We start from the raw sequence: 24,571 nt of genomic DNA, 5'->3' as shown, positions 1-24,571 counted from the left end.
GGGAATTCCCTGGCAGTCCAGTGGTTAGGACTCCGCTCTTTCACTGCTGAGGGCCCGGGGTCAATCCCTGGTCAGGGAACTAAGATCCTGCAAGCTGTGTGGCGTGCCCAAAAAATATATAAATAAATAAACCCCACTTCAGAAACTCATCATGCCTTTGGCCTGGGCTCCTGCCTCCATAGTTGAGCTGAGGATGGTGTTGGGTGGGGTGTGGAGAAGAGGGCCTGGCCAGCTGCCTGGCCCTGCCGGCTTACTGCCCTGTGGTAGGTCCAGTGTGCTCAGCCGTTCTCCTCGATACCTGGAAGTGGTGCTTCCATTGCATGCTCTCCTCTGTTTAAATGTTTTCTGGCTTCTGTGGAAAACAAATCCTGTTGTCGTTGGGCAGCCTTTCTTGCTCCCCCTCTAGTCCTCTTGGTTGTACCCAGCTCGGGGCTCTGTGTCTGTGTCTGCCCTCTCCCAGTGGGGCCGGCTCTGCAGCTGGAAGCCCGTTCTCTGTGGGGCCAGCCTTCCCTGTCCTCCTTGGTCGGTGGGCTCCAGCCATTTCTCAGGTGCTTGTTGCCCTTCCTAGTTGCAGGTGGGCAGCGTTACAGTATCTTGCATTTTTATGTCAACCTGGGGCCCCTTTCCTTTTAGCACCATATCTGTAAACGCTTATGCACTGACTGGCTTCCTTGTTCTCTTCCTGCCTGCTTCCCTGTATCCTCCCCTACTTGGCTTGGAGAGTTTGCTGCTCCTCCATCCATCCCAAGGGCCCTTCCTCATTGATTCTTCCTGGGGGCGCCTCTTAGCTGGGACAGGCATGTGAAGCGCTCCCCACTGCGCTGGAATTCTGACTGCCAGTGTCTGGAAGGAAGGCTCTGACCTGCTGGACCCACCCCTGGAGAAGGACATGGCTTTAGTTCTCTGCATCCTCTTTGCTGGGGTGACATGAATGATTTCTGAGCAGACACAGGTTCAGCGTCCCCTGTGGAGCTGCTGGATGGTGGGCAAAGACGCCAGGTGAGAGCTGAGGGGCTCTAGGTTGTGGGTGCTTTAGGCCCTGGGTGTCAGAACATGCATCTCGCCAGCCACTTTTGCAGGGCTCGCTTTATGTTGACAGGAGCTGAAGGGGGACCCCGCTCTCCCTCCCTTGTCTAGTCTTTCCTGGCCGTTTTGTGTGGTGTCCAGTGACGCCTGGCTGCTGTGGGCACAGAGTAGGCTGTGAGCTGTCTTGTTTCTGTGGTAGCTCCACTGCCCTGACAAGGGTTTGATTGGGTGTCCCCCATTTTTGCGCCCCTGGATCCCAAAGGGACACAGTGGTCCCCTTGGCCCAGGAGGGCTACCTTAGCCCGAAGCTGTGTGTCTTGAGCCACCTCTGAGACTGATGGGAAGCCAGTGGTTACAGGCCAGATCTTCAGGACCCGGTCTGAGAAAGCCCTTAGGAAGCCCAATAGCACCTCCAGCCATTGTGCTCCCACACCTGCTGGGTGCTGCAGCGTGCTGGAAGGAGGCAGGGTTGTAGACTTGTGGGTGGGTGGGAGAGTTTTGGATGTGAGTGAGCTGTCATGCTTGGACCACATCTTCCCCTTGTTCTCAGTGGAGCCACTAAGCCTAAATCTGGTCACCTTTGTGTGTCCCTCTCTTATCCCTAACCAAGTCAGAGGCCGAGGGGCCATTCTTTGTAGCAAAAGCAAGGCTCCTTGTGCTCCCAAACAGCATTTTCTGTGTCTATTTGAGGATGTCTGTCAGATCCTGAGTCCGGAGGGGTGGAGGTCTGTCCTGATGTGCACACTGGGCGGGGTGGAGGGGTGCGGGGGTGGTTACAGTCATGGCAGATGATATAATGTCAAGAATAGTGGACTGGGAGGAGGCCTGGCTTGGCCATTTACTGTATGACCTTGAGCAAGTCATTTAGCCTCTCTGGGTCTCAGTTTTCATGATTGTACAATGAAGGTGGTGATGTGGCACGAAGAATAATGTCTTCCCCAAGATGTCCGTGCTGCCCTAATCCCTGGAACCTTGTGAATATGTTACCTTCATGGCAAAGGGGACTTTTCCGATGTGATTAAAATTAGGCATGTTGAAATGGGAGGTTATCCCCTGGGCCTCGTGTAATCATATGGGTCCTTAAGGTGGACGGGGAAGGCAGATATTTTGCATCTCAGAGATGCCGCCTGAGGACTCTGCCTGCCTTGGGGCTTTGAAGATGGAGCAAGTGGGCCGTGTTCCAGGGAATGCAGTGGCCTCTAGACGCTGGGAACAGCTCTCAGTTTACAGCCAGCAAGGACATGAGGACTGCAGCCCCAGAGCTGCAAGAAACTGAATTCTGCTAATAGAACCTGCATGAGTGGGAAGCAGATTCTTCCTCAGAGCCCCTGAAAGGGAACATAGCCTACAGATACCTTGATTTTAGTCTGATGAAACCCATTCCAGACCTCTGACCTCTAACACTGTAAAATTATACATTTGTATTGTTCTAAACCACTAAGTTTGTGGTGATTTGTTATGACAGCAATAAGGAGACAAATGTATCATTCTCCTGGTGCTGTGAGGCTCTCAAAGGAGAGGCTGGTGGCTGGATCCTCGACAGACTTGAGGTGAATTGCAATGTGAGGCATTTGCAGGAGGAAGGTGCCCCAAGGAGCGTGGGTGGTGTGAGTCGGGGGGTGGCGGGGCTCTCCCTTGGCCGCCTCTGCCCCTCCTCTGCTTGCTTCCTGCCTTAGGTGGTGTGAACCCTGCAGGCAAGCATCAACCCAGCCAGTGGCCCTGAAGTACAGCCCCTGCTCAGCTTCATCAGCCTGGGTGCACCATCAAAGCCTCCCTAGACCATGATTTTGGAGCTGGCTGCCTGCGGACCGTTGTGCATTCCTGCAGTGGCATCTCCAGAGGTCCGTTTCTGGGCTGGGCACGCCCCCACTCTTCCCACTTGGGCAGCTGCCTGACTCCCAATCCTGTGTTGGGAAGGATCACCGGGGCCTCATCTTTGGCGCACCTTGAGCCTTTCTCCTGGCCATGACCCCCCTGTGAGGACTGTGGCTTTCCCAAGGCCCATACCATGTCCTGTTGCCTGGCCCCTGCCCCTGAGAGGTTGGGTGGGCCTGGAAGCCTTGTGGCTCTCTAGGGCCTCTGTGCCGTTCCATAAACTCTTCCTCTGTGGCTGAGGTTTCAGAGTCCCTGGGTCCTGGTACGGGGTCTCCTCTCCCTCCACCTGACAGAATCCTAGGGACAGGGATGTGGGGTCTGGACACATGCCAAGCCTGTGAGGAGGCATCTATGCCTTGTCGGTTCCACGGAAAATAAAGTCCTGAGCCGCTGCCTGTCACCTTTGTGACTATTTCCAACAGCAGCCTGAACCCAAGCACCAGTGCTGCCTATTTCATTATAGGCCTCAGCAGGCAGGACCAGCAGTGCTGGACAATTTCTGGGTCCAGAATTGGAGTCCAAATCTGGGTCCAAATTGGGAGGCAGGGATAAACATCTGGAGCTATGCTGGTGATTCCTGGCAAATATGCTATTGGGTTTTAGACGCTTCAGGATAGAGAATCAAAACCCGAAAATGGTAAAAAGTACCAGGAGAGATGGAATGAGGGTAAGAGAACAGTTATTAACTACTAAATAAATTGGCATGGGAAAGAGTGGGGCAAAAGTTGACCATCCTGGGCTGGATTAAGAGCCAAAGTTTCCCCCTGGGCATTTCCTTCCCATTCTGCCTGACAAGAGGGGGAGAGTGGGCAGCAGGTAGGAGGACCCCTCGTTTACACACCCTGCATACATTGAGGGTGCAGGTCTGTTCTTCAAGCCCCAGACCCTTGTGTGGGAGGGAGGCATTTACTTGGTGTTGGCAGCCTGCCTGCAGTCCAGCACTGGGCCACAAATGGATTCCTTCTCACTCCAGAGCAACTGTGTTCTCTGTCCCCGCCATTAATCCCAATCCCAACTCCCCCTGAATGCTCCCCACCCCCCAGACTCCCTAGTCAAAGTAAGGAGTGGGGGTAAGGGTGGAGTTGTCTTATAGTTATTTTCAAGATTTTGTAAAGCCAAATAGAAATCATGTTTTTGTCATCAACTATCTTAGCTCATTTGGTAATACCAGTGCTACTGACTGAAGATCTGATTGGCAGTTACAGATTGCATTGTTAAAATTGGGAAAAGGAATGAACACTTTGGTAGGCATGGAATCCAAACAGGGTGGCCCTTTGCTTCCTTGAGTTTGGAAGCAGCCCCAAGGCTCAGTGACCCAATAAATAATAATTTGCAATGTGGCTGGGACACAGACTTGGCATTTGTAGCGTTGCTGTGAGAGAGCCACTGTGGGCTGTGTGGTGAGCCTGGGCACCAAATGCCCCTGCTCCAGGGCTGGATGTAGCTGATAAAGACATTAGATCACATCCCGCTCCTGTATTGTCACGAACTGAGGGATTTGATTGGAGCTCTGGCACAGCCTTCTCAAGTGCTAACAGACCACCGTCACTTCATGAAAGAAGGCCCTCCATAGTGAAAAGCTGACAACCAGAGCCCCAGACTGTAACCTCTCTAAATAACAGCATCTTTAGCATCCAAGGCCTTGCTACTTTTTAAGTTTTATTTTTAGATAATTCACAGACAATTTTAATAGAATACACAGAAAGATCCTGTCTACCTTTTACCCACTTTTCCCCTATGGGTAACATCTTGCATTTGAAACTACAGTACAGAATATTCCAGGATACTCATATATAATCAAGATAAAGAACATTTACATCTCCACAAGGATTCTCTCCTATTTCCTTTTTACAATCACACCCACCTCCCTGCTGACCCCTACTCCTCCCTAACCCTTGGCAACCACTAATCTGTTTTCCATTCTTATCAACTCCTTTCTTAAAAAAACCCAAAAAACCAAAAACCAAACACCCTGATTTTCTCATAACCAGAAGGGCAGGGAGTCCAAAGTTAGGTCCTTGACCCCAAGGGACATGTTCTCCCTGTCGTAAGCGGGACACCAAAGCCCGCTCAGAACCGAGGCTCAGTGGAGCAGGGCGGTGAAGCCCAGGGCTCTGATATTAGCACGATTCCTGGTCTCCTCCATCAGGTGATCCTCAATCGCCTGCCATGAGTTCTGGAGCCCGCAGCAGGAATGTTGCCTTGCGTGATTTTAATTTCATCTTCCTGCTTATCTCAATAACACAATCCGCGCTTCAAACTCCAGTGAAAAAAAAAAACTGAAGTGGCCCCAGGAGGCTCTTATCACCACCCGGCACCTTGGGAGCCTGGGAAGATGGAGCCGAGCGAGTGTGCGGGTGGAGGGTGGGCGGGGACTACCTTCCCTTTAACCTGCTTCTGCGGCGGCCTCACCGGACCGTGAGCCCCTCAGGTGACGGCGCCCGAGGGTATCCCGTTGCTAGGGGCGTTACCAAGGAGGGGCCACGAGGAGGGGCTCTCTTCCGGGAGGAGGGCAACTGGTAACCCGGAAGCGGTCGGCAGTGCGGCGCTGTTTAAAGATGGCGGCGGAGGAACCTCAGCAGCAGAAGCAGGAGCCGCTCGGCAGCGACTCCGAAGGTACCAACTGGGGGAGGGCCGTCCGGCCTGGGCTAGCGGGGGCGATGCCGGATGGCCGGTTCCCGAGGAGTGGCCAGGGGTGGGGCGGCCGGCGGCGAAGCGCGCGGACGGCCCCTTCCTCCGCCGCCTCGCCCCCTCCCCCTCACAATGGAAGGAGGCTCTGTCGCGACCCCCGGCCGGGCGGGCGGGCGGGCGAGCGAGCGAGCGAGCGGGGCGGGCCCACGGCCTCGGCTCTTCTCCCTCGCGCGCTCCCGGGGCGGGGCCTAGGCCGCCCCGCCCAGCGCCCAGCCCCTCCGTGCCGGGCGCCGGGCGCCGGGCTCCCGGGTCTCTAGCTCTCCCGCCCCGGTCCTTGCAGTCAGCCCCGGGCCTCCTCCGGGCCCGGCTGTCCGCCTTCTCCAGAGCAGCCCGAGCCCGGAGGGGCGTCGAATTACGCCGGGCTGCGGAGCACAAAGGACTGGGTGGGCCGCTGGGGATGCTGCGGGCGGCCCGGGGTTGTGAGCGGCCGCAGGTGTGTGCCCCTGAGGGCAGCAGCCTTCGTTTCCGGTGGAGCAGCCTCTTCTGGCTTTGCAGCCTCTTTCCTCCTGTCTAGGCATTGTTTTCTTAGACCCCTGAAGAGCTGGACCTTTCAGAACGGTCCCACCCTCTTCTTTTCACCCCTGAGTTAGACGCGAAGACTGAGTAGGTCACTAGGGTGGGAGGGACAGCCCTGTTGCAGGGCAGCATAGGGGATGGGTGGAGGCCCAGCTGAGGATCCGGGATGCTCAGGCTCAGAAGGACTGGCCTTAAAAATCATTCAGCACCCACCTCCCATTCCAGTCGCACACTTGAGGGACTGAGCTTTCGGAGACCCAGCCCCCTAGAAGGGACTTGTTCAGGATCATGTAAGTTAAGAAAGAGCCAGGGCCAGGATTCACATCTCCTGGCTCCTCACCAGTGGCTGCTCAGAGCGGGGCCCACAGGGTGGACCTGCCCAACTCACTGATGAGTATTTAACACTATGCCTCTAAGGTAGCGCCTCCTCATGACATTTCAGTGAAGGGGGAAGGTGGTGGTATAAGTCCCTATTCACAGCTGAGGATAAGCCTCGCAGTGAGGTAGCAGAGGAGGGTTATTGTGATGAAGAGTGCAGGCTTTGAAATTAGACAAACCTAGGTTTGACCACAGGTCTTAGACCTTGGGCAGATTACTTCACCCGTCTGCATTTGTTTTGTTATCTGTAAAATGGGCACCGTTAAGAATACCCAGGATGGCAGGTGGAGGAGGGGTGTGATTGAGCAAAGTGCCGGCTCACAGGAAGCTCTCATCCAGCCCAGGACTCTGCCTCCTCATCTTTCTTTCCTCAGGAGACCCCGCCTGGCTCCAGGGCATTCCCGGGCTGCTGGGAAGTGATGTTAGAAAGCAGGGGGAAGGGTTTGTTAGAGCTTTAAGAGTGCACCCTGGGGGTGATCACCTTGGCCTCCTCACTTTAAAGATGAGAAAACTAAGGCCCAGGAAAGGAAAGGACTTTGCCAAGATCACACAGTTGGGGTGGAGCAGGGTGTGACACAGGCTTCCAGATTCCAAGTCTGCTGTCCTCGCCTGCTCTTGTCCTCTGCCCAGCTGCCTGGAGTGGGGATAGCCAGGGCCCACTGTAATCCTTGGCCTCCTACCTTCTTCCAGGTGTTAACTGTCTTGCCTACGATGAAGCCATCATGGCTCAGCAGGACCGAATTCAGCAAGAGGTGAGGGGCTGTGGCCAGCGGCCCTACTTTGGGAATGCATAGGGTGGACCTGAGGCCGATGTTTGTCTCTACTTTGGAAGCCCCCTCCTCTCCAGGCTGAGCTGGGTACTAGATACCTTTATGGGGCGGTGGTCACTGTGCCACTCGGTGACTGGCCCAGCAGCTCTCATTTAGGTGTTCTGGCTGATAGGTGTGGGTCACTCCGTTCACCTATCAGAACATGATGGATTTCCTGCCCTCTGCAGATTGCTGTGCAGAACCCTCTGGTCTCAGAGCGGCTGGAGCTCTCTGTCCTATACAAAGAGTATGCTGAGGATGACAACGTCTATCAACAGAAGATCAAGGTGGGAGCCTGGCTGAGGGGGCAGGAAGAGCTCTCGGGTAGGGACAGGGCAGGAGCGTGCCTGCCTTAGACCTGCTCCTCGCTGGGTCTGGCCTCAGAGAGGGTAGGATGTTGGGGGAGCCCTCTGGTTCATAAGCATGCAGACTCTGGAACCAAAAAGACCTCGATTCAAATCCTGACTGCCACGCAGCAGCTGTCTCCTCAGCCGCTCCTTCGACGTCTCTGAGTTGTGGGGTCTTCATCTGTGAAATCAGGATGATGAGAGCATCTGCCTACAGGGTGGTTGTGAGGTTGAGGGAGGTGATGCCTGTGGGGCCTGGTGCAGGCTGCGGGCAGCTGACGCTTTCAGTGCTCACGGTGGGGCTGAGCGGGCTGGGGCCGGCTGCGGGACGAGGGTGGCAGCGGGGACGCAGTCCTGCATCCTGCTTCCGGGATGCACGGAGAGGTAGGCAGCAGTGGGGAAAAGGGGCCTACAGACCTTTGTGCAAGGCCTTGCTGCATCACTTACAAACAGGTGAGTCCTTTAACCACTCACTTCCTTCTCTGTGAGCTGGGAGTTTGAAATGCGACAGTGAGTATGTGTAAACTGTCTAATTGGCACAGCCTAAGGGTTTAGTAAAATTTTTTTTTTTTAATTTTATTTATTTATTTTGGGCTGCGTTGGATCTTCGTTGCTGCGCACGGGCTTTCTCTAGTTGCGGCGAGCGGGGGCTACTCTTCATTGCGGTGCGAGGGCTTCTCACTGCTGTGGCTTCTCTTGTTGCAGAGTGTGGGCTCTAGGCGCGGGCTTCAGTAGTTGTGGCACGCGGGCTCAGTAGTTTTGGCTCACGGGCTCTAGAGCGCAGGCTCAGTAGTTGTGGCGCACGGGCTTAGTTGCTCCGTGGCATGTGGGATCTTCCCGGACCAGGGCTGGAACCCGTGTCCCCTGCATTGGCAGGCGGATTCTTAACCACTGCACCACCAGGGAAGTCCCAGGTTTAGTAAATATTACTCCTCCCCACTCTCCCCCAAAGATCAGAGATGCTTAGAACCTTCCACCTGAAAGGATGGACCTTTGGGGTTAGCCATTTCAGGGGCCAGTCAGGTAACCCAGGTGATTGAAGGTGGCTGGGCAGGTGGTGAACAGCCACGCCACAGCTCGGGTCAGCCAGTAGCAGGCAGTGGAAGCTCATGGGGCTGATGGGAGTGTCCATGCCTGTCACTCCATCGGTGCTTCCAAGACAAGCCAGACGTTATTTTGTTGTAAAATCTCCAGACTCCTAATAGTTGGCAGCTTATTCAGATTTAAAATGTGTGGGCCAAACAATGCACACAGATCCAGCTATGTGTGGCCTGTGGTCTCCTCTGACCCCTTGCTCAGGGTGTTTGTGGTTTACCCAAGAGGCCTGTAGAGAGAGGAAAGCACGGACTCTGGGGCCCGATAGACCTGGGTTGGAGTCCTGGCTTCACCCCTTCTGTGTGATCTTGGGCAACACCCTGGGAGGAGGAGGAGGAGGATAATGGATATTAGCCCGCAGCAAAGGGCCTGGCAAAGAGTAAGTGCTCAGAATGATTCTGGTAGCGGCAGTGATTTGGGCTCTTTGTACACATTTTTTCCTGTTCATTTAACATTTCTGAGCACATACTGTGGGCCAGGCACTGTTTTAGGTGCTGGAGATAGAGTGATGACTACAGCTGTCGACTCCTGCCCTTAAGGTGATGGTTCATAGTGGAAAGACAGCCATTAAATGAGAGGTAACCCTAATGTATGTCAGAGGTGGTAGGCGCTGTGGAGAAAAGTGAAGCGGGACGAGGAGATCAGGAGTGGGAGGGTTTGCGGTTTTATTTTTTAATTAAAAAAAATTTTTTTTAATAAACTTTATTTATTTATTCATTGCTGTGTTGGGTCTTTGTTGCTGTGCGCAGGCTTTCTCTAGTTGCTGCAAGCGGGGGCTACTCTTTGTTGCAGTACATGGGCTTCTCATTGCAGTGGCTTCTCGTTGCAGAGCATGGGCTCTAGGCACATGGGCTTCAGTAGTTGTGGCACACGGGCTCAGTAGTTGTGGCTCACGGGCTCTAGACAGCAGCCTCAGTAGCTGTGGCACATGGGCTCAGTTGCTCCACGGCATGTGGGATCTTCCCGGACCAGGGCTCGAACCCATGTCCCCTGCATTGGCAGGCGGATTCTTAAGCACTACGCCACCAGGGAAGTCCCCGGGTTTGCGGTTTTAAATATGGGGGTGTGTGAGTAATGAACTGAGAGGCAAGGGAGCAAGCTGGCGCAGCCGGCTGGGCAGAGCTGGGTGGGGGCCAGTGTGGCCGGAGCAGAGCGTGTAGGAGACGCGGGGGTTGGAGCCGAGAAAGGACTCGGAGGGAGCTGAGTATTTAATGGGTTTCTCTGGTCGCTGGTGGCCTGGGTGGGGATAGACTGAGCAGTGAGGTGGAGGCAGGGAGACCTGTGTGGAGGCTTGTGCAATGAAACCGGCCGGAGATGGAGGGACAGCCAGGGCGGCTGAGTGGCCCAGGTGAGAAGCGGTTGGATGTGGGCACAGCCGAAAGGGTCTGCTGCTGGGTTGGATGGGGTGTGAGGGTGGAGTCGGCAATGGCTGGGAGGTGGAGGGCAGGCGGTTGAGGGGAGGCCGGGAGGAGGTCAGGAGCCGCCTGTTGGCTGGGTCGGTCTGAGGCGGTGGAGGCAAGGCAGTTGGGTGTGAGTCGAAGTTGGAGTTGAGGGCCAAGAAGGGGGCGGGTGAAGAGTTACGTTTAAATCCCATGAGCTGTGAGGTCAGGAGAGCGAGTAGAGCTGACGCCGAAGCTGCCCCGGGCCTGAGCAGGTTATGCTGTTCACATGGCAGGGGCTGTGGATGGTCTGTGGCGTGGTTGTCTTCTGGCAGGTGACACGTGGGCTCTTGAGGAAGGGTGCTCTGTGGTTTGGTGGCAGCCGTGACCGCCACAGGTTAGATGAGGAGGGGCAGCGGTGAGGTTGGAGGACATGGAGAGGGTGGGCCTGGCAGCACGTGAAGGGAGGACGGAAGTGGGGCGGGTGCGTCACCACACCAGTGGATGCAAGTGGACGCTGCTGAGCGGCTGGTCTGGGGAGGAGTGGGTTCGACCTTAGGGCTTGGGAGGCCATCCGTGACCTTCACTAGAGTAAAAGCCTGCTGGGATGGAGTTCACAGCAGAAGAGAAATGGAGACAGTGGGCACAGACGGCTTCACTAGAAGCCCCACAGGAAAGCAGAGAAATTGGGTGGTAGCTGGAAAGGAATTCACGGGAAGCAGAGCGTTTTTTTCGAAGGGAGAACTGGTCTGGGTTTATATGCTGATGGATCTAAATGGGTCGGGAGAGAGAAATTGATGATGCGGGAGGAGAGGGGAGACATCCTGGAACGGTGAACTGAATCCAAGAGAGGGGCGGCTCTGGTGGCCGCCTCAGACCCTCTGAGGATAGAGAGAGAGGCTGTGGGTGGGTGTGCTGCAGGGGCCGAGGGGTCCTCAGTCGGAGAGGAAGCAGGGTCATCGGGAAGGTGACTGGGGTGGGGGGGCTTCAGGAGAACGGAGAAGGTATGAGATAGGAGAAGGGGAGGGGCCCAGGCCAGGGGAGTGAGGCCTGCTTGCCAGACAGCACTGAGGGCCAGACACCCCCAACTCATTGGGGACGTTCAGTAGGCAGAAGAAATTTCATTGAGCTGAGGAGGAAACTGGAAAAGAGCAAACCAGCTGTGAGCAGGCAGGGTAGAGATTAGATGGGGGTGAGGGAGGCCGTTTCCCACCCCGGGGCTGTGTGGTAGGGCCTCAGGTGTGGCACTATGCCCCGTACCCTAACTTGTTTGCCCTGGAGCTCTCAGGGTTTGAAAGGCTGTTCACTGGAAAAGCTGTGTCGGTCAGGGACCCATTCTCTTGCCTGTTTTTATGAAACAGCAGCCCTTCGGGCCCAGCAGCATGGCATACCCATTGGCTGGTGACCGCTTCGGCAACCCGTGCACGCAGTGTGTCCATAACTCAGTTTCCTGGGGCTTTGGGGGCTCCTGGCAGTGGGTTGCTAAGTGAGCCCCCACCCCAGAGTCAGCAGCCAAGGCTGCCAGGTGGCTGCTTGGAGCTCAGTTGCCACCCGCTCTGGTGTGACCTTTCTTGGGGGGGGTTTCCTTGGCCTGCCATGGTTCTGGCCTGATGTTGATGGGCACGGGGTGGGCTGGGGGCTGCCTCTCCGCAGGACCTCCACAAAAAGTACTCATACATCCGCAAGACCAGGCCTGATGGAAACTGCTTCTATCGAGCTTTCGGATTCTCCCACTTGGAGGCGTTGCTGGATGACAGCAAGGAATTGCAGCGGTGAGGAGGGTGGCCACTTGGGCACAAAGGAAGCAGGTAGGGGAGGGTTCCATGAAGGGCTTGTGGGCCCCCTCCTCCCTCTTGATGACTGGGAGGTGCGGTTCCACCTGAGGCCCAGTGACGGGCTGGGCCTCTGCTTGGGGCTTCCGTCAGTGGCCAGTCCCCCACCCCTGGGCTGGTCTCTCTGGGCCCCTGCTCTGCTGGCCTACGAACTCATGCCAGCCTCTTCTTCCCTTCCATCCACAGGTTCAAGGCTGTGTCCGCCAAGAGCAAAGAGGACCTGGTGTCCCAGGGCTTCACTGAGTTCACAATTGAGGATTTCCATAACACGGTGAGCCCAGCCGCCCGGTCACCCGGTCAGCCAGAGTGGAGGGTGGGTGGCCTGGCTGTGGCAGGGTTGACCCATCTCCTCCCTCATCTTGCCCTCCGTCCCCCTCGGGTGGCAGTTCATGGACCTGATCGAGCAGGTGGAGAAGCAGACCTCAGTGGCCGACCTGCTGGCCTCCTTCAACGACCAGAGCACCTCGGACTACCTGGTGGTCTACCTGCGGCTGCTCACCTCGGGCTACCTGCAGCGCGAGAGCAAGTTCTTTGAGCACTTCATCGAGGGTGGCCGGACCGTCAAGGAGTTCTGCCAGCAGGTGCTGCCCCCTCCCTACTTCTCAGACTCGGGGCCCTTCTTTTCTCTCGTGCCTCGGGTGGGGAGCCCTGGGGCTGGCGGGGGGGGGGGGGGCCGGGGGAGGGGCACCGAGACGCGGGCCCTGAGCCGCCCCTGTGCCTCAGGAGGTGGAGCCCATGTGCAAGGAGAGCGACCACATCCACATCATCGCGCTGGCCCAGGCGCTCAGCGTCTCCATCCAGGTGGAGTACATGGACCGCGGCGAGGGCGGCACCACCAACCCCCACATCTTCCCCGAGGGCTCCGAGCCCAAGGTCTACCTTCTCTACCGGCCTGGACACTACGATATCCTCTACAAATAGGGCCGGCCCCGGCCTGCCGCTGCCCTGCCTGCCCTCCCCTCTGCCAGGCGCTAGACATGTACAGAGGTTTTTTTGTGGTTGTAAATGGTCATACTTCACTCCCCCACCCCCTTCCGTGTCACATGACCTTCCATGTTTTATTAAAGGGGACGCTGGTGGTGAGCCGCGTGTGTGCGTGTCCCTGCTCTGCTGCTGCCCCCCTGGCTGCTCTGTGTCTCGCTGCCCCCCTTCCCCGCAGGTGGGTTCCTCTCAGCCTTCTACCTGTCCACCCGTGAGCTTCCCCGCCAGGAGCAGTTTTGAGGGGGCTAGGCCTCTTGGAGGTCCCTCCTGCTTATTGGGGTTCTGCTTCCTTCCCTTCAGGCCTCTGCCCCTTCCCTCTTTAGCTGGCCAGGGGCTTCCATGGAGATGTGGAAGTCCCTCAGAGACTTGCCCAGGGACCCAGGACCACCAAAGCTTCAAGCTGCTCCCTCATAGGCCCCGCCGCCACCCTGCTGTCCTGGCCAGGGCCTGGGTTGCCTGCCCTCCATCAGGGCTCTGCACGGCGGAAGAGTTCCGGGCGGAGAGGGCCGGCGTGGTGGTGGGGCCTGGCTCCGGGCAGGTGGCGGAGCGGGGGCACCCCAGAGCCCCCCAGGTGGTGCCCACCAGGTGGGGGAGGGGCAGTCCTCAAGCCTGTGCTGGGTCCTCCATGCCCAGGCCTAGCGGGGCTTGCCAGGCCACCATTCTCTTCCCACCCCTCCCCTCGGCCCGCTGCCTGTGCCTGCTTTGCACCCCCACTGCTTGGGCCGCGGTGTCTGCATCGCCTTCCTTTTTGCCTTCACTTCTTCTCTTCCCCCCGGCACATGTGGGGTCTCGGCCCCCAGGCTGTGAGCTCCTTGGGGGCAGGCCCTCAATAAATGTGAAGTGCTGCTGCCCACCTCTGCTGTCTGGCCCGTGCCTCCACCTGCCTGGCTCACCGAGAGCGCTCGCCAGCCCCTTTAAGCCAAAGCACCTGTCCACACCTGGGCTGCTTCCCTCACCCCCCCCCCCGCAGCCAGGGCTGGGACAGTAGGAGCTGCAACAGTAGTGGTCTTTATTAGAATAGAGGCTGCTGAGGGGGCAGGGGGCGGAGGGAAAGAATAGGGTGGCCAAGCCAGGCCCTGCTGCAGGCTTCTTAGAGCTGGGAGCGCGGTCCGGTAGGCCCAGACGAGTCTGTGGGCAAAGCCAGTAGGTCAGAGCATGTGGGCCATGGGCCTCCCCCAGCCTCCCAGGCTTGCCTCCCTGGCTTCCCTGCGTGGGGGTGAGCGGAGCGCGGGGTGAGCGGGTGTGTTAGTGGGCACGAGGTTAGTGGGCAGCCACACGGAGGGCCAGGCCCTGCTTACCAGTCCTGGTCAGGGTAGGCGGCGGGCTGCCGTCATGCTGGAAGGCAGAGGACAGTGAGAGCCCGCCCGGGGTGGATGGGGGCGGGGCAGGGGCTGGCCGGGGCGCGCACCACGGGGTACGTACCGACGGGGAAGTAATGGGGGAAGCGTTGCCGGTAGATGTTTTCGTCCTTCTCCAGGAACACGCATATGATCAGCCGGTCCACCTGCGCCAGGGCCTGTTCAGCCTGGGCGGAAACCACCCACACCCCGGCTCCCCAGCTCCCTAGCTCCCCGGTCTTAACACCACCCCGCCCCAGCAGGTTTTCACCTGCCTCGCCCTTGGGGCGCTCTTCGACCTGAGTTTAGAGCTCAGGCTGCAGAAGGCGCTCATGGTGTGGTGTGCTATTGCCTTCTCGCACTACCCTGTGCCCTGGTTGCAGGGGAGGAAACAGCCCCGAGTAGAGGAGAGGGGACACAGAGAGCAATGGCAAGGCCTGAACCCCATGTACCCGGCACTCTGCACGTGACTGGTGGGGCTGGTCAGCGGGGCCGGGGTGCGCCCCGCCACCCACCCCCGTCCGGTCCTCTTGGCTGGGCCCAGGCCTCACCTTGTCCTTGTGCTGCTCCAGCCACTCGCGCAACGTGGTCAGCACTACCTCGGCCGCCGCCTCGTTGGGGTAGCCTGCGGACCGGACCCGGTGGGGCGGGAGTTGAGTCCCAAGCTCCCACCCGTCCCTCGCCGCTTTGCCTCGGCTCCCACCCACCCCTGTACCGGGCCCCACCCCTGCCCCGCCCTCCCGGGCCCCTCCCTGCGTCTGGGCCCACCTGCTGCCCACCCGCGCCCTTCCTCCTCTAGACCCCACTCACCAAACACTCCTGTGGAGATACAGGGGAACGCCTGGGGTGGGGGGGTGAGAAGGGATTGGGGACCGCGTCACTCTCCGCTCCGCCTCCCGCCAGGCCGTGCCCCACCCCCGGCTTCACGTCGCCCCCGCTCCCGCCGCCTGGCGCCCCTTACCACCGAGCGGAGCCGGTGCTCCAGCAGCAGGTCAAGGCTGCTCAAGTAGCAGCTGCGGAGCTCGGCAGCCTGGCTGGCGCTGGGCTCTCCGTGGGCGATGGGTCCCACCGTGTGGATGACATCTGTGGGAGGCGACGAGATCAGACCGGCCGGGGGCTCCGTCCGGTCCTCGGCTCTCCCTCCTGCCGGCCTGGGCCCTGGAGCGGACAGGAAACAAGCCCCCTCCTCCCCAAGTTCTGAGACTCCCCGGGGAAGGACCCCACCCAGGTCGGCACGCAGGTGTACCCTCGAGCCTCAGTTCACGCCTCCACAGACACAGGCAGGCCCACGCTGGGCCCCTCCCCACATCTGTAGGCACCCGGCTGAGGCAATGGGGCGTTGCTTCCTTAGCTCTTACCCTCCCTTCAAGTCCTGGCCCCTCCCCAGCCTCCACGCATCCCCTCCCGCCACCGGCTTCCTGGGGAAGGCGAGGAGGGGCCAGGTCCTGGCACTTCAGAAGTGCCCCGGAGGAGACCTCAGCAATTCTGTGGACGGTGCACCCCTGATCCCCAGTTACAGCACTCACACAGGCGCCCTGTCTGCGCCCCACCGGCGTGGGAGTGTCGGGGACTCACACTTGGCCGGCAGCCGATAGCCGCAGGTGATCTTGGCCTTGCCGGTCTCGCAGCTCTGAAGGGTCCTGCACTCGTCGGTGAGGAGGGGTCCGGCGGCCCGGTGGATGCAGCCGTCCACTGCAGGGGACGGGGCAGTGAGCCTTGGGGTTCCCCGCCTCCCACCTGAGCCCGTTTTACAGAGGAGGCCGAGGCCCACAGACCGAATACTCCCGATCCCCTGTCTGTGCTGGGACTCACAGGGCACCTCGCCTTTCTCCCGCGGCCTCCAGACGCTCCCTCACCTCTCCACCCCCTACCCCCACCCCTGGTCCCACACTTGTTTCACGTCTAGGGAAATCGAGGCGAAGACAGGGGCCAAAGCGGGCCCCGGCGGGAGCCGGCGCAGACCTGCCGGCAGGGGGCGCGCCCGGCCCGCCCTGCTCTTTCCTGGGCTCTCGGCAGGGGCGCGGGAGGGGTTGGGGTCTCCCCGGGCCGGGCACAGGTGGCTCCGGGAGGCAGGGTCCGGGACGGCAGGAACCGCAGCCCGAGCCGGGCTAGGGGGAAGTCCGCCCTCCCAGCTCCGGCCCGGACGCCCCGCGGTGCCCCGCTACCAGTCACCGCCTCCGCGCCAGGAGCCCAGAGTCCCAAGGTCGACCTCCCAAGGCGAGGCCCCTCGGACCTACTTTACAAACTCTAAGACCCACTTTACAGACGCGGAAACTGAGGCCACCTAGTTACAAGAGGCAGATCCGATCCCGGCCTTGAGCTAGGTCTTACAGCTCCTTCCCTGCGCCACGCGGGGAAGGTGATCCGGCTCGCGCAGGTGTCTCCGGGAGTGCACCCCAGCTCGTTAACGAGCCGCCTCGTTAGTGCATCCGGCTTAATTGGGGCCGGGCCTGGGCTTGTTTATCCGAGGGCGGCTCTGGGGCTTCGCTAGCGACCTTGGGGACCCGGACCCAGATAAACAACTTGGGCGCGGGCGGAAGAGACTCTTCTCCTGTCCGACCTCGCTCCCGCGGCGCTGAGGGACAGGCGGGGTTCGGCCTTGTCCCTCATTGGCTGCCGCACCTTGGTAAGCCCTTTCCCCGCTCCCAGATTGTCCACTGCCTCATCTGAAAATTAGGCACAGTGACCGCGCCCCCCCCGCCCCCCCCCCACCCCGGCCTCAGGGGAGGCGTTAACATCCTGGCCAGGAGAACATGACCCACCTCTGGCAGGTCCCCAGCTCCGATTGCACCCTAGGCCTGTGCCAGGGGCTTCTTGGACACCGAGCTCAATGCTCTGCAGCAGGAAAGGACTATCATTTCCTCATTTTACAGATGCGCAAACCGAGGCCCTGGCTCCTTCATCACAGCCCCACCCTCAACATCTTGGCACAGGACCAGGGACACCAGCTGGACCACCCCCTTTTCTTCTGTTTTCTTTTATGCCCTGTGAGCCCAATTAAACCTAATTTTGCGACTTCACTCAGGGATGGCACCAGGCGATTTCCCAGAGCGTCCCAGGAGTGGGGGTGGGCGGGTTGGGTAGAGGAGTTGGGGGAACCCGGGGAGGGAATCTGGGACTGGGTCCCCCGCCTCCTCCTTTCGGGCAGGGATGAGGACGGTGGCACCCAATGGGAGGGGGCGGAGAGTGTGGCACAGTGGGTGTACAGCGTCCACGTGCAGTGTGTCTGTTCTGGGTGGGGGTGCCAGGCGACCCACCCAGCACGGTGTGCCACAGCAGGGGCTGTGGAGCTGGGCAGCCTGAGTTCAGATGCCAGCTCTGCCGGGCACATTTGTGTGACCCAGGGCACTTAACCTCTCTGGACCTCGATTGCCCCATCTGTAAAATGGGATAATACTAGTACCCACCTCATAGGAGTATTGGAAGGATTAAGTTAATTCCTGTAACATGCTTAAGGCATGAGTGAAGGTGACGCCAGTGTTGGCTATTACTAGGTAAGTGAGACTGTATGGGCGGGTGCCCAATGTGTATATACCAGGGAGCGGGGCGGGAGGTAGCGTACAGGGTTAGCACAGGGACCTGCCGGAGCCGGCTCACCTGGGGACCTCCCAGCCCTGCCCCAGTGGTCTCATCCACTTGGCACCTGGTTGCCTGCCATCTCCCCGTGCTGTCCACCCTGCAGGCGACCTTGGCCCACTGTGGGGGCTGTGTGGAAGTGGCGCTCAGCGAGATCTGTGTTTGAGGGACTTATTGTTTCCTGCAGAAGTGGACGGGCCTGCAGCCAAGCGTTTGGGGCTGACCTGGGGGCATGAGGGGGGAGGCGGAGGGAGGAATTGGCGCTGGCAGAGCCCTCGGGCTGGAGTCCCCCGAGCAGCATGCAGAACAGGGCCGGGCCGTGTGCAGGTGCCCAGGGAGCAGTTCTCCCAAAGCAGAGCTGAGGGACAGGCCTGGGGTTCCAACCCTGCTCACCCTTCCCCCAAGAAGCCAGTGCCCAGACTGGCCCTGGCACTCAGGGTTTCAGCAGCCAGGCCCCCTCCTGCCCCTGCTCCCTGTCCACACAGCAGCCTGTGGCTCTCCCATCCCTGAGTGCCAGAGGAGGCCCCCAGCCCAAAGGGCTGCCCTTCCCATGTCTCCACCATGACCTGCACCTCCCCTGGCTCTGACCCCCAGGCCCGGTCCCGGCTCTTCCTTGGGCTAAGCTGAGCCCTGGAGACCAGAAGGAGGAGGCTTCCTGGGGTCCCATCCAAAGACAATGTCCTTCCTCCCCACTCCCCACCTGACCCTGGGGCAGCTGGCCCTTGGGCCTGCCTGGTTAGGGGGTGCCCCAGTTCATACCAATTGACCTTCGGTCCCCTCCCTGGTCAGCCACATCCAAAAACCCTCTAAAGCAACTATACTCCAAAAAAATTAAAAAAAACAAAAACAAAAAACCCTCAAAGCTCCAACTTGACCCCCACCTCACTCCGAGTCAGCAGAAAACCTGGGGTCTCTCCTGGGGAGACTGAGCCCACATGGGTGGTAGGGCCTTCCTCAGATGTCCCTCCACTAAGGTCAAGGCTGAATCCTTCCTCTCCCGGAAGATGGCCCTAAGGCCACTCTGCCTCCATCCTCAGCCTCCCCCTCGCTCCTCCACCTTTAAGGTCCCAGATCTGGCTCCTTAATTTTAGCCTCAACAGCTTCTTCTTTTTTTTTTTTTTTTTTATAAATTTTAAAAAATTTTATTTATTTATTTTATTTTTGACTGCCTTGGGTCTTTGTTGCTGCACGCGGGCTTTTCTCTAGTTGTGGTGAGCGGGGGCTACTCTTCATTGCGGTTCATGGGCTTCTCATTGGGTGGCTTCTCTTGCTGCAGAGCATGGCCTCTAGGCCCGTGGGCTTCAGTAGTTGTGGCCCTCGGGCTCAGTAGTTGTGGCTTGCGGGCTCTAGAGCGCAGGCTCAGTAGTTGTGGCTTGCGGGCTCTAGAGCGCAGGCTCAGTAGTTGTGGCGCACGGGCTTAGTTGCTCCGTGGCATGTGGGATCTTCCCGGACCAGGGCTTGAACCTGTGTCCCCTGCACTGGCAGGCAGATTATTAACCACTGCGCCACCAGGGAAGTCCCTCAACAGTTTCTTGGTGAGCAAGGCGCTGAGCCATGTACATCCACCGTCTTATTTGGGCCTCACAGCCTGGCTGTGCTATTATTTTTCCTGCTTTAGAGAAGAAGAAATTGAGGCACAGAGAGGGTGAGAGACTTGCCCAAGGTCACACAGCTGGACTGCTCTACTTCCTCTAGGACCATGAAAGGACCTGTCTCTCCGTTCCCATCCTGAGCCTCCCTCCCACCCTGGCTGTCTGTCTACTGTTTGCCCTCCTCACCCAAACACTTTGGGAAGACGTTTTGTCTACAGCTGCTGTCTCCTCACTGCTGGCCCCTGCCCCCTCCCCACATCTACATATCCCCCTCCCAACAGAGGGACTGCTTTGGGGACCTTTGGTTGCTGAGCGGTCTGGGACCACTCCTCTTGCACGACTGTTCAGCTGCACCCACAGGCTGACCACTAACTGTCTCCATCCGATCCAGCAAGGCTGCCTTGGAGACCTGCTCTCCCCGTCCTCCTGCCTCCCTGATCTCTTCTGTCTGGGGGCCCTGTCTGCCCTCTCTCTGTTCCAGCCCTAACTCTCCGCCCTGGTCCAGGCACGTTCCCCAGAGAAGCCAGCCGCCCCTGCTTGGAAGCCCACCCCAGCCTCCTGCCATCGGTGTCGCCTCCACAGCCCTGCACTGAGCCTTCAGGAGCATCAGCTCAGACTCAGCCCCTGCCTCACAAGTCCAGGGCTGGGAGGGCGCTGGGAGAGGGCAGGGCCTGGAGCCGGGCCCTCCTCAGAGCCAGTGGAGGTGAAGCAGACAGGCTCCCGTGGGGGCCATTTGCCAAGGCGCTTAGGATATTTTGGCCGCTATTTAGAGTGCTGTAATATTCATGAAGGGAAGATTAGATATTTAAATTTATTCAGCAATAAATGCATCTCAGTGGGGGAGCATTCCTCATGCTAAACAAACAAGCAAGCAGGGGCTAATTAATTATTTACAGGAACACAAGGAGGCCTGTGGCCTGGGGGAGAGGAGGGCAGCTGTGCCCCTGACAGAGGGCAGGAGACCCTGGCTGGCCCTGGGCCTACCACTCCATCTCCCCCCAATTCCCCTCCACTGTCCTGTGGGTCTGGCCGCCCTGCTCGCCCCCTTCTGGGATTTCTCTTTCCAGAAATCCTGCCCACAAGCTTGCCAGTAGCTTTGGGCCAGTCACTTAGCCTCTCTGAGCCTCAGAACTGGCCTCAGAAAGTTTGTGGGGAGGACTGAGGTTTGCTGAGAGGTGGCCGGGGGGCGGTGGGAGACTAAAGGCCAGAATTATTAAGCAACTCGTCCAAGATCTCACAGTTACAGGAGAGCAGATGCTCAGAGCCGCTTCCCCAGCCTCCATCTCATAGGAACAGGGACAAAAGCTCCTGGAGGCAAAGCCACTCTCAGCCAGGTAGGGGTTGTGAGGCCTTGCCTGGGCAGCCCCCAGCCCTACCCTGTGGGCTCCTGTGGGTCCGCAGGGCAGCGGAGGGAGAGGATGGGCCTGGGCAGTGCCCTCCCAGGGTGCCAAGTCTCAGAGCCTCTGAAAGGAGCTCGCTGGGGCTGTGTGGGCCACGCCTCCTGGTAGCAGAGCAGACCTGGCCCCGAGAGACCCAAGGCTCCCTCCCCCCAGCTCTCCCGCCACTCCGCTGGGTCACTTCACCTCCCTGCGCCTCAGTTTCATCTGTACAAGCTCAGTAACAGCACCTCCCTCTGCATTTGGTGTGAGCGTTCAGTGCGAGATGGTACCAAAGGGCCCTGCACGTTATCACATGTCGCCCCATTTTACAGATGGGGAGACCGAGGCACAGCCACGGACTCCGTAGGCAGAAGACTCCTCTGTCCCTCATGCTCTTGGGGTCCCCTTTGCCCAAGGGATGGGACACACTGCCAGGTGGAAATGTCACCCAGAAAGCCCTGGCAGAGAGAGGGCTGGGGAGGCAGAGGGGTGAGCTTGAGGCCCATGGGGCCAGGGGAGGGGTGCACCTCTCGAGCCCGGGAAGGCACCTGGGTCTGGGCCCTCGGGACCACCTCCCACTTAGACGTCTCACCCCGCAGGCCCCAGGGGCTGGGCGCCCGGCCTGAGAGCCCTCCCACTCCAACCACCTCCCACTCCAACCACCTCCCACTCCAACCACGTTGGCGCAGCCTGCAGCTGCCACCCATCCCAGCCACCTGCACAAACGCCGAATGCCAGGGCTGAAAGGGGGCAGAAGCCTGAGCCGCTGCACTGCCAGGCCCCTAACCTGCAGGGGGCAGGCCCAGCCATAAAGCCTGGCCAAGTGACCCAGGCCAGGGCCTCGGGCCCCCTTCTCTCTGGCCCTTCCTGCCCTCTTCATCTCTGGCCTCCATCTTCCTCCCAGGCCCAGGCCGAGACTTGGGATCCTCAGCCCCACATGATACCCCACTGCCAGAACTGCCTCGGCCTCTGCCTACACCCTCCTGGTCACTCATTCAGTCAACAAACCCGTGCCAGCCCCCGCTCTGTGCTAGCCTTGGGCTCATCCCACTGTGGGGGGCGGGATGCAGAGCCCGCCCTCGTCAGGACCCACCCTCGAGGGGCCAAGGCGGGTGGGTGCCCCAGGGAGAAGATGGATGAACGACAGCTCCGCGATGTGATCTGAAATTCATTACGGGGTGAGATCAGCTCCTTAAATGGGGATTTGAAAACATTAGGGCTTCATTATGTACACAACGGCAGCACCTCATTCATCATGCAAAAATCACTCCCGTTATTAAAAATCCCTGTGGCAGCTGCAGGCAGGGGCTTGGAAGCATCTTGCCCGCTGGGGGCAGGGCACGGGCCCCAGAGGCCGAAGCTGGCGTCCCTGCCCTTCTCTCTCCCACCCAGGGAGGGCTGGCTGAGGGGTGGGGTTGGGGAGCGCGGTTCAGCTCAAGGGACTTGGTGCCTCAGTTTCCTCATCTGCAAAATGGAGATGCTAACGGTACGCGTGTCCCACAGTGCTGTGACGGGGGTGAGATTCTGCAGGGAGAGCCCAGCAAGGCCCTGGCACCCCCGCAGGGAGCGCTCCACACGCCTGGCAGCTGTTAGCACCTCCTCCTCCTCACCGGGGCCTTTACTTGGGGGACCGTATCACTACCCTGCTCATGAAACCTCCCATGGCTCCCACAAGTCCATGAAATAAAATCATCAACGCTGAGCAAGGCTGGGGCTCCCTCCGGCCTCCGCCTTAGATGACATCCGGCCTCCGCGTGCCTCCCCCACCATCCTCGACACAGGCATTGGGCAGTGGGGAGGTGGACCCGCCAGGCGCCAGGCCCTGGGTGAGGGAGGCGAAGTGCGGCTCTAATATCACTGCAGTGAAACGGCAGAAGGAAACAGACTCCAGAGCCAGAGGAGAGGGAAGGGAGCTGGGCAGGCATGGGTGCGGTTCAGGGTTGGGAAGGTGCCTCTGAGAAGGTGGCATCTGAGCAGAGCCCTGAGTGATGAGAAGAAAGGCTTTGGGGAGGTCGGGGGAGGAGGGGTCCAGGCAGAGGGCTCAGCAGGGCAACAGGGGGAGAGGTGGGAGGGGAGGGCTGCATCAGCAGGAACCATTGCAGTGGGAAGGTGCCAGCAGGGCAGGAGCGTGGTCTGAGATGGCCTCTGGGGCCCTTTGCTGTGCCCTCGTCCAGGAATGCCCTTCCCCTCTCTGCCGCAGCACGGCCCCCTGCCCCAGACAACTTCTGGCCACACCCGTCCCATGCACCCCCCTGCCGCAGCCTGGCACGGAGCCGTGCTCAGGATCGGCTGGTCGGCCCACACGGCCTGGCCTGGAGAGGGCCATGGGGGCCCCCTGTCTGCCTGCTGTGCCAGGCCCCAGCTAATCGGAGCAGAGCCGGGAAGCAATCACAGATCAGCGGCGCTGGGCGATGGAGATAGTGCCAGGTGGAGGTGCGCGGGATGGCAAATGAGCTGGGCAGAAGTCGAGGCCTGAATCCTGAGGGCGAGTGAGCAGGAGAGAGCAAGAGGTGGAGAGAATGCACGTGCCGGAGGAGCCGGCGTGGAGGAGAGAGACAGAGAGATGGAGCGAGAGTGAGACGGCAGGAGAGGCAAGAGACAGACCGAGTGGGGGCGAGGGAGACTCAGACGGAGACAGAGAGAGGAAAGAGGGTGCCCCCCGCCCCCTGGACTCATGGGTCCCTGTGTGGAGAGAGGAGAGGCTGGGCCCCGGGTGGCAGGTTCTGCCCGAGCCATGTGCCTGCGTGGTGGGTGGGGGAGGAATGCACACAGATACCTGGGCTGTGGGGAGGCGCCCCTGGGCATGGCTGGGTCACCAACAGGTCCCCACTGAGCACCTACTGTTTTCCAGGAGGTGGACAGACAGACGCCCTGTGCATGCCCCTTAGTGGGGGAGTCTGATGGGGAGCAGTTGGTACTTAATCACACGAACAAGAGTCTGATTTTCAAGGATGACAGAATACTGGCCCAAGAGGGGCAGTGGCTGCTGTGTCCCAGTGCCTGCTGTGTTCCAGCACTGAGGACAGTGCCAGGAACGTGGCAGGCCCCTCAGCAAATAGAGCAGTGTGTGGGCGTGTGTGGGCGTGTGTGTGTGTGTGTGTGTGTGTGTGTGTGTGTTGGGGGGCTGCTGGTGGGAGGGGCTGCCCTGACATGGAGATAACTAGGTGGGAAGGTGTGGTGGGCGGGCACAGGAGCAGCATGTGCAAAGGCCCTGTGGCAGGAGAGGGCTATGCCGGGAGCCGAGCCACCTCTGGCTTCTCCCTGGTGGGAGATGCCTGGGACCCTGCAGTGTAAGGGACGCACACATGGACTTGCAGTGTGGGCATAGGGAGGAGGGCATGCAGAGCCGATAAGCAGGAGGGCAGGGTGGCTGTGCCCTCACAGGCCTGCAGGTTTGGGTGGCCTGCTGACCTCCGGAAGGGAGGGTCCTTGGCAGTGGCTGTGTGTGGACGGGGCTCCATCCTGCCCTGCCCCTGCCAGGGACCTGCCTGACCCCAGCCGCCCACCCCTTGGGCTGGCCTCCGGGGCTCTGGACAGGCGGGGGCAGAGATGGCCGCTGCAAGCAGAGGAAGGCGGCCCTGAATTAATCTGTCACTAAAGCTTGGCCGTGGCAGGCGCAGTCATGATTTAGATGAATAATTGAAACGCTCCGATACATTTATTATCCCTTTAGTGCGAAAGTGGCAGAGAAAGACGAGGGGTAATTGAAAAAGAGTGCACAAATCTCCACCAGAAGGCTGGCTCCTTATCGCCGAGTA

At 59.4% G+C, this 24,571-nt stretch overlaps 2 protein-coding genes and 1 long non-coding RNA gene across 6 annotated transcripts in view; 1 reads left to right on the top strand and 2 right to left on the bottom strand.

The window, feature by feature from the left end:
* The first annotated feature begins 5,400 nt into the window (after nt 1–5,400).
* OTUB1 (OTU deubiquitinase, ubiquitin aldehyde binding 1) lies at nt 5,401–13,782 on the top strand. Its single transcript, XM_082344181.1, has 7 exons — nt 5,401–5,517; nt 7,177–7,238; nt 7,484–7,582; nt 11,770–11,888; nt 12,135–12,219; nt 12,335–12,529; nt 12,672–13,782. Exons 1-7 carry the CDS (start codon nt 5,460–5,462, stop codon nt 12,867–12,869), a joined length of 816 nt encoding a protein of 271 aa, XP_082200307.1. The 5' UTR covers nt 5,401–5,459; the 3' UTR covers nt 12,870–13,782.
* On the bottom strand, nt 9,379–11,763 carry LOC309606751. Its single transcript, XR_014232041.1, has 2 exons — nt 10,319–11,763; nt 9,379–9,727 (listed from the first exon to the last, which is right to left on the bottom strand). It is a non-coding gene; the product is annotated as an uncharacterized lncRNA (long non-coding RNA).
* A 139-nt stretch (nt 13,783–13,921) lies between the features above and the next one.
* Nucleotides 13,922–24,571, bottom strand: part of MACROD1 (mono-ADP ribosylhydrolase 1) — a 153,155-nt gene continuing 142,505 nt past the window's right edge. For 2 of the 4 annotated variants that reach the window (XM_082344157.1, XM_082344158.1), the window contains 6 exons: nt 15,842–15,958; nt 15,228–15,349; nt 15,077–15,107; nt 14,818–14,891; nt 14,352–14,433; nt 13,922–14,057 (listed from right to left, as the gene is read on the bottom strand). In XM_082344157.1, the coding sequence (XP_082200283.1) occupies nt 14,020–14,057; nt 14,352–14,433; nt 14,818–14,891; nt 15,077–15,107; nt 15,228–15,349; nt 15,842–15,958 (464 nt within the window). In that variant the 3' untranslated portion in view covers nt 13,922–14,019. Of the gene's footprint in view, nt 14,058–14,227; nt 14,266–14,351; nt 14,434–14,817; nt 14,892–15,076; nt 15,108–15,227; nt 15,350–15,841; nt 15,959–24,571 lie in introns of all 4 variants that reach the window. The other 2 variants (XM_082344159.1, XM_082344160.1) reach the window with 2 other exon arrangements.

Source organism: Balaenoptera borealis (assembly GCF_965194805.1).
Source record: "Balaenoptera borealis genome assembly, chromosome: 11".
Taxonomy (NCBI): Eukaryota; Metazoa; Chordata; class Mammalia; order Artiodactyla; family Balaenopteridae; genus Balaenoptera; species Balaenoptera borealis.
The sequence above is the reverse complement of the archived record's forward strand: the minus strand, read 5'-3'. Positions and strand labels throughout refer to the sequence as shown.